Consider the following 8,910-nt stretch of genomic DNA (forward strand, 5'->3'; position numbering starts at 1 on the left):
GATATAGTGACATGTAGGTACACATATTATAGTGAAGACGTGATATAGTGACATGTAGGTACACATATTATAGTGAAGACGTGATATAGAGACATGTAGGTACACATATTATAGTGAAGACGTGATATAGTGACATGTAGGTACACATATTATAGTGAAGACGTGATATAGAGACATGTAGGTACACATATTATAGTGAAGACGTGATATAGTGACATGTAGGTACACATATTATAGTGAAGACGTGACATAGAGACATGTAGGTACACATATTATAGTGAAGACATGATATAGTGACATGTAGGTACACATATTATAGTGAAGACGTGATATAGTGACATGTAGGTACACATATTATAGTGAAGACGTGATAGAGTGACATGTAGGTACACATATTATAGTGAAGACATGATATAGTGACATGTAGGTACACATATTATAGTGAAGACGTGATATAGTGACATGTAGGTACACATATTACCTGGAGTTTACCTGGAGAGAGTTTCGGGGGTCAACGCCCCCGCGGCCCGGTCTGTGACCAGGCCTCCTGGTGGATCAGCGCCTGATCAACCAGGCTGTTGCTGCTGGCTGCACGCAAACCAACGTACGAGCCACAGCCCGGCTGATCAGGAACTGCCTTTAGGTGCTTGTCCAGTGCCAGCTTGAAGACTGCCAGGGGTCTGTTGGTAATCCCCCTTATGTGTGCTGGGAGGCAGTTGAACAGTCTCGGTCCCCTGACACTTATTGTATGGTCTCTTAACGTGCTAGTGACACCCCTGCTTTTCATTGGGGGGATGGTGCATCGTCTGCCAAGTCTTTTGCTTTCGTAGTGAGTGATTTTCGTGTGCAAGTTCGGTACTAGTCCCTCTAGGATTTTCCAGGTGTATATAATCATGTATCTCTCCCTCCTGCGTTCCAGGGAATACAGGTTTAGAAACCTCAAGCGCTCCCAGTAATTGAGGTGTTTTATCTCCGTTATGCGCGCCGTGAAAGTTCTCTGTACATTTTCTAGGTCGGCAATTTCACCTGCCTTGAAAGGTGCTGTTAGAGTGCAGCAATATTCCAGCCTAGATAGAACAAGTGACCTGAAGAGTGTCATCATGGGCTTGGCCTCCCTAGTTTTGAAGGTTCTCATTATCCATCCTGTCATTTTTCTAGCAGATGCGATTGATACAATGTTATGGTCCTTGAAGGTGAGATCCTCCGACATAATCACTCCCAGGTCTTTGACGTTGGTGTTTCGCTCTATTTTGTGGCCAGAATTTGTTTTGTACTCTGATGAAGATTTAATTTCCTCATGTTTACCATATCTGAGTAATTGAAATTTCTCATCGTTGAACTTCATATTGTTTTCTGCAGCCCACTGAAAGATTTGGTTGATGTCCGCCTGGAGCCTTGCAGTGTCTGCAATGGAAGACACTGTCATGCAGATTCGGGTGTCATCTGCAAAGGAAGACACGGTGCTGTGGCTGACATCCTTGTCTATGTCGGATATGAGGATGAGGAACAAGATGGGAGCTAGTACTGTGCCTTGTGGAACAGAGCTTTTCACCGTAGCTGCCTCGGACTTTACTCTGTTGACGACTACTCTCTGTGTTCTGTTAGTGAGGAAATTATAGATCCATCGACCAACTTTTCCTGTTATTCCTTTAGCGCGCATTTTGTGCGCTATTACGCCATGGTCACACTTGTCGAAGGCTTTTGCAAAGTCTGTATATATTACATCTGCATTCTTTTTGTCTTCTAGTGCATTTAGGACCTTGTCGTAGTGATCCAGTAGTTGAGACAGACAGGAGCGACCTGTTCTAAACCCATGTTGCCCTGGGTTGTGTAACTGATGGGTTTCTAGATGGGTGGTGATCTTGCTTCTTAGGACCCTTTCAAAGATTTTTATGATATGGGATGTTAGTGCTATTGGTCTGTAGTTCTTTGCTGTTGCTTTACTGCCCCCTTTGTGGAGTGGGGCTATGTCTGTTGTTTTTAGTAACTGAGGGACGACCCCCGTGTCCATGCTCCCTCTCCATAGGATGGAAAAGGCTCGTGATAGGGGCTTCTTGCAGTTCTTGATGAACACAGAGTTCCATGAGTCTGGCCCTGGGGCAGAGTGCATGGGCATGTCATTTATCGCCTGTTCGAAGTCATTTGGCGTCAGGATAACATCGGATAGGCTTGTGTTAATCAAATTTTGTGGCTCTCTCATAAAAAATTCATTTTGATCTTCGACTCTCAGTCTGGTTAGCGGCTTGCTAAAAACTGAGTCATATTGGGACTTGAGTAGCTCACTCATTTCCTTGCTGTCATCTGTGTAGGACCCATCTTGTTTAAGTAGGGGCCCAATACTGGACGTTGTTCTCGATTTTGATTTGGCATAGGAGAAGAAATACTTTGGGTTTCTTTCGATTTCATTTATGGCTTTTAGTTCTTCCCGCGATTCCTGACTCCTAAAGGATTCTTTTAGCTTAAGTTCGATGCTTGCTATTTCTCTGACCAGTGTCTCCCTGCGCATTTCTGATATATTGACCTCTTTTAGCCGCTCTGTTATTCTTTTCCGTCGCCTGTAAAGGGAGCGCCTGTCTCTTTCTATTTTACATCTACTCCTCCTTTTTCTTAGAGGAATAAGCCTTGTGCATACATCGAGTGCCACCGAGTTAATCTGTTCTAGGCATAAGTTTGGGTCTGTGTTGCTTAGTATATCTTCCCAGCTTATATCGGTTAGGACTTGGTTTACTTGGTCCCACTTTATGTTTTTGTTATTGAAGTTGAATTTGGTGAATGCTCCCTCGTGACTAGTCTCATTTTGTCGGTCTGAGGCTCCACGCATACATGTCTGAACCTCAATTATGTTGTGATCTGAGTATATTGTTTTTGATATGGTGACATTTCTTATCAGATCATCATTGTTAGTGAAGATGAGGTCTAGTGTATTCTCCAGTCTAGTAGGCTCTATTATTTGCTGGTTTAAATTGAATTTTGTGCAGAGATTTAAAAGCTCGTGTGAGTGTGAGTTTTCATCAGAGCTGCCTCCTGGTGTTATTACTGCAACAATATTATTTGCTATATTCCTCCATTTTAGGTGCCTTAAGTTGAAATCCCCCAGGAGCAAGATGTTGGGTGCAGGAGCTGGAAGATTTTCCAGACAGTGGTCAATTTTTAACAGCTGTTCCTGGAATTGCTGGGATGTTGCATCCGGAGGCTTGTAGACTACCACAATGACTAGGTTTTGGTTCTCGACCTTTACTGCTAAAACTTCCACTACGTCATTTGAGGCATTAAGCAGTTCTGTGCAAACAAGTGACTCTGCAATGTACAGGCCAACCCCCCCCTTTTGCCTGTTCACTCTGTCACATCTGTATAGGTTGTAACCTGGGATCCATATTTCGTTGTCCAAGTGATCCTTTATGTGGGTCTCAGTGAAAGCCGCGAACATTGCCTTTGCCTCTGCAAGCAGTCCACGGATGAAAGGTATTTTGTTGTTTATTGCTGGCTTTAGACCCTGTATATTTGCAAAGAAGAATGTTATCGGACTGGTGGTATTGTTGGTACTGGGGGGGGATTTTTTTTCCGGCATTAGTATCTGTATCTGTTGGTTTGGAGTGGAGGCCATCGACTGTGGTTCCACTCCAGGAATGACTGGATTTGGTGTACGATTTCTGCCATTTCCTGCCAGTTTTTTTTCCTTCCTGGCACTATTATAGTGAAGACGTGATATAGTGACATGTAGGAACACATATTATAGTGAAGACGTGATATAGTGACATGTAGGTACACATATTATAGTGAAGACGTGATATAGTGACATGTAGGTACACATATTATAGTGAAGACGTGATATAGAGACATGTAGGTACACATATTATAGTGAAGACATGATATAGTGACATGTAGGTACACATATTATAGTGAAGACGTGATATAGTGACATGTAGGTACACATATTATAGTGAAGACGTGATATAGTGACATGTAGGTACACATATTATAGTGAAGACGTGATATAGTGACATGTAGGTACACATATTATAGTGAAGACGTGATATAGTGACATGTAGGTACACATATTATAGTGAAGACGTGATATAGTGACATGTAGGTACACATATTATAGTGAAGACGTGATAGAGTGACATGTAGGTACACATATTATAGTGAAGACGTGATGTACACATATTATAGTGACATGTAGGATATAGTGACATGTAGGTACATATTATAGTGAAGACGTGATATAGCGACATGTAGGTACACATATTATAGTGAAGACGTGATATAGTGACATGTAGGTACACATATTATAGTGAAGACGTGATATAGTGACATGTAGGTACACATATTATAGTGAAGACGTGATATAGTGACATGTAGGTACACATATTATAGTGAAGACGTGATATAGTGACATGTAGGTACACATATTATAGTGAAGACGTGATATAGTGACATGTAGGTACACATATTATAGTGAAGACGTGATATAGTGACATGTAGGTACACATATTATAGTGAAGACGTGATAGAGTGACATGTAGGTACACATATTATAGTGAAGACGTGATATAGTGACATGTAGGTACACATATTATAGTGAAGACGTGATATAGCGACATGTAGGTACACATATTATAGTGAAGACGTGATATAGTGACATGTAGGTACACATATTATAGTGACGACGTGATATAGTGACATGTAGGTACACATATTATAGTGAAGACGTGATATAGTGACATGTAGGTACACATATTATAGTGAAGACGTGATATAGAGACATGTAGGTACACATATTATAGTGAAGACGTGATATAGTGACATGTAGGTACACATATTATAGTGAAGACGTGATATAGCGACATGTAGGTACACATATTATAGTGAAGACATGATGTGATGTAGGTACACATATTATAGTGAAGACATATAGTGAGGTACACATATTATAGTGAAGACGTGATATAGCGACATGTAGGTACACATATTATAGTGAAGACATGATATAGTGACATGTAGGTACACATATTATAGTGAAGACGTGATATAGTGACATGTAGGTACACATATTATAGTGAAGACGTGATATAGTGACATGTAGGTACACATATTATAGTGAAGACGTGATATAGTGACATGTAGGTACACATATTATAGTGAAGACGTGATATAGTGACATGTAGGTACACATATTATAGTGAAGACGTGATATAGTGACATGTAGGTACACATATTATAGTGAAGACGTGATATAGTGACATGTAGGTACACATATTATAGTGAAGACGTGATATAGTGACATGTAGGTACACATATTATAGTGAAGACGTGATAGAGTGACATGTAGGTACACATATTATAGTGAAGACGTGATATAGTGACATGTAGGTACACATATTATAGTGAAGACGTGATATAGCGACATGTAGGTACACATATTATAGTGAAGACGTGATATAGTGACATGTAGGTAGACATATTATAGTGAAGACGTGATATAGAGACATGTAGGTACACATATTATAGTGAAGACGTGATATAGAGACATGTAGGTACACATATTATAGTGAAGACGTGATATAGAGACATGTAGGTACACATATTATAGTGAAGACGTGATATAGTGACATGTAGGTACACATATTATAGTGAAGACGTGATATAGAGACATGTAGGTACACATATTATAGTGAAGACGTGATATAGAGACATGTAGGTACACATATTATAGTGAAGACATGATATAGTGACATGTAGGTACACATATTATAGTGAAGACGTGATATAGTGACATGTAGGTACACATATTATAGTGAAGACGTGATATAGTGACATGTAGGTACACATATTATAGTGAAGACGTGATATAGTGACATGTAGGTACACATATTATAGTGAAGACGTGATATAGTGACATGTAGGTACACATATTATAGTGAAGACGTGATATAGTGACATGTAGGTACACATATTATAGTGAAGACGTGATATAGTGACATGTAGGTACACATATTATAGTGAAGACGTGATATAGTGACATGTAGGTACACATATTATAGTGAAGACGTGATATAGTGACATGTAGGTACACATATTATAGTGAAGACGTGATATAGTGACATGTAGGTACACATATTATAGTGAAGACGTGATATAGTGACATGTAGGTACACATATTATAGTGAAGACGTGATATAGAGACATGTAGGTACACATATTATAGTGAAGACGTGATATAGAGACATGTAGGTACACATATTATAGTGAAGACGTGATATAGTGACATGTACACATATTATAGTGAAGACGTGATATAGAGACATGTAGGTACACATATTATAGTGAAGACGTGATATAGAGACATGTAGGTACACATATTATAGTGAAGACGTGATATAGTGACATGTAGGTACACATATTATAGTGAAGACATGATATAGTGACATGTAGGTACACATATTATAGTGAAGACGTGATATAGTGACATGTAGGTACACATATTATAGTGAAGACGTGATATAGTGACATGTAGGTACACATATTATAGTGAAGACGTGATATAGTGACATGTAGGTACACATATTATAGTGAAGACGTGATATAGTGACATGTAGGTACACATATTATAGTGAAGACGTGATATAGTGACATGTAGGTACACATATTATAGTGAAGACGTGATATAGTGACATGTAGGTACACATATTATAGTGACGACGTGATATAGTGACATGTAGGTACACATATTATAGTGAAGACGTGATATAGTGACATGTAGGTACACATATTATAGTGAAGACGTGATATAGAGACATGTAGGTACACATATTATAGTGAAGACGTGATATAGTGACATGTAGGTACACATATTATAGTGAAGACGTGATATAGTGACATGTAGGTACACATATTATAGTGAAGACGTGATATAGTGACATGTAGGTACACATATTATAGTGAAGACGTGATATAGTGACATGTAGGTACACATATTACAGTGAAGACGTGATATAGTGACATGTAGGTACACATATTACAGTGAAGACGTGATATAGTGACATGTAGGTACACATATTATAGTGAAGACGTGATATAGAGACATGTAGGTACACATATTATAGTGAAGACGTGATATAGTGACATGTAGGTACACATATTATAGTGAAGACGTGATATAGTGACATGTAGGTACACATATTATAGTGAAGACGTGATATAGTGACATGTAGGTACACATATTATAGTGAAGACGTGATATAGTGACATGTAGGTACACATATTATAGTGAAGACGTGATATAGTGACATGTAGGTACACATATTATAGTGAAGACGTGATATAGTGACATGTAGGTACACATATTACAGTGAAGACGTGATATAGTGACATGTAGGTACACATATTACAGTGAAGACGTGATATAGTGACATGTAGGTACACATATTATAGTGAAGACGTGATATAGAGACATGTAGGTACACATATTATAGTGAAGACGTGATATAGTGACATGTAGGTACACATATTATAGTGAAGACGTGATATAGTGACATGTAGGTACACATATTATAGTGAAGACGTGATATAGTGACATGTAGGTACACATATTACAGTGAAGACGTGATATAGTGACATGTAGGTACACATATTATAGTGAAGACGTGATATAGTGACATGTAGGTACACATATTATAGTGAAGACATGATATAGTGACATGTAGGTACACATATTATAGTGAAGACGTGATATAGTGACATGTAGGTACACATATTATAGTGAAGACGTGATATAGTGACATATATAATTTACAGTACAGTTATAAAGGCAGATAAATTCCTCAGCATTCCACTGCCTCTTTTGTTTTTTTTTATTTTTTTCCGCAATACTAAAAGTAAGACAAATGTCTGAAGTTAATAAAATATTTATTATATTGGGAAGAATTTCATTTTCACTGTAGAAATTTGAATAAAAGTGTTGAGCAAAACTGGGAAATAGACGCCATTTTAAGGGGAAATTATGGGAAAAAAATAAAATAGATTATGGCTCTTTATCCACTCCATTTTTTACTATATAATTCTGCTCCTCATATAACAGATTTTTTAGGAATTTCTATAAATTCTTTTAGTAATTTCCTCTACGACATCCTGTTTTATTTACATTGTATTTATAATATACTTAACTTGACCCAATACGAACTCCTTTACCTTGGATCATACCTGATCACCTCACATTCGCTTTACTGTCGTGTGAGACCAGTGAATATAATGTAACTTTATGTTGTAATTTATAAATTAAGTAATTTTTCATATTTTTATTTTCAGTGATCAGTCTATATGGTTCTTCGCGTGTGTTGACAAACACCAGAAGAAGTCAACACGTGAAACAAACACAACATCAAGGGAAGTATGAGCGAAGGAAAAAGATCTTCGAAATCTACAATTAGACTTTAAATTGGATTAATAGTCTTAAATGTAATTAAGGCGAAATTGCATGACAAATTTAAAAATTATTATTTGTCCAGTGTATTATTAAATTCTTCCCAAAGAAGAATTTAATAATACACTGGACAAATAATAATTTTTAAATTTTCTTGGGTAGAATAGTTTGTTGGTGAGTTGCGCAAAGGAACCGTCCAGTTGGGCCGGCGCGCGTCAGGTGTTTAACCGTTGTGGGATCTGATAGTGAGGTGTTGGCCAGACCCCTTATATACCTTCCTTGGATGCTTTACTTTCATAGTTCCTTGATAATGTGAGTAGTCACGAAAGCGCTTGGAATTTCTCAATTCTTTCAGAGTGGTTGTTTTGCATATTCTGAAATCACCTGTTTACTGTGATCTTATTGCATATATATATATATATATATATATATATATATATATATATATATATATATATATATATATATATATATATATGTATAGAGAG

The 8,910-nt window shown here is 37.7% G+C and overlaps 1 protein-coding gene across 1 annotated transcript in view; it reads left to right on the forward strand.

The window, feature by feature from the left end:
• LOC128700221 (organic cation transporter protein-like) overlaps nt 1-8,458 on the forward strand; it is a 205,704-nt gene extending 197,246 nt beyond the window's left edge. Inside the window, exon 11 of the mRNA XM_070100826.1 lies at nt 8,308-8,458. Within this exon, the coding sequence (XP_069956927.1) occupies nt 8,308-8,395 (88 nt within the window). The 3' untranslated portion in view covers nt 8,396-8,458. The remainder of the gene's footprint in view (nt 1-8,307) is intronic.
• Nucleotides 8,459-8,910: the final 452 nt, after the last annotated feature.

The sequence above is a fragment of the Cherax quadricarinatus genome, chromosome 74 (assembly GCF_038502225.1).
Source record: "Cherax quadricarinatus isolate ZL_2023a chromosome 74, ASM3850222v1, whole genome shotgun sequence".
NCBI classification, from domain to species: Eukaryota; Metazoa; Arthropoda; class Malacostraca; order Decapoda; family Parastacidae; genus Cherax; species Cherax quadricarinatus.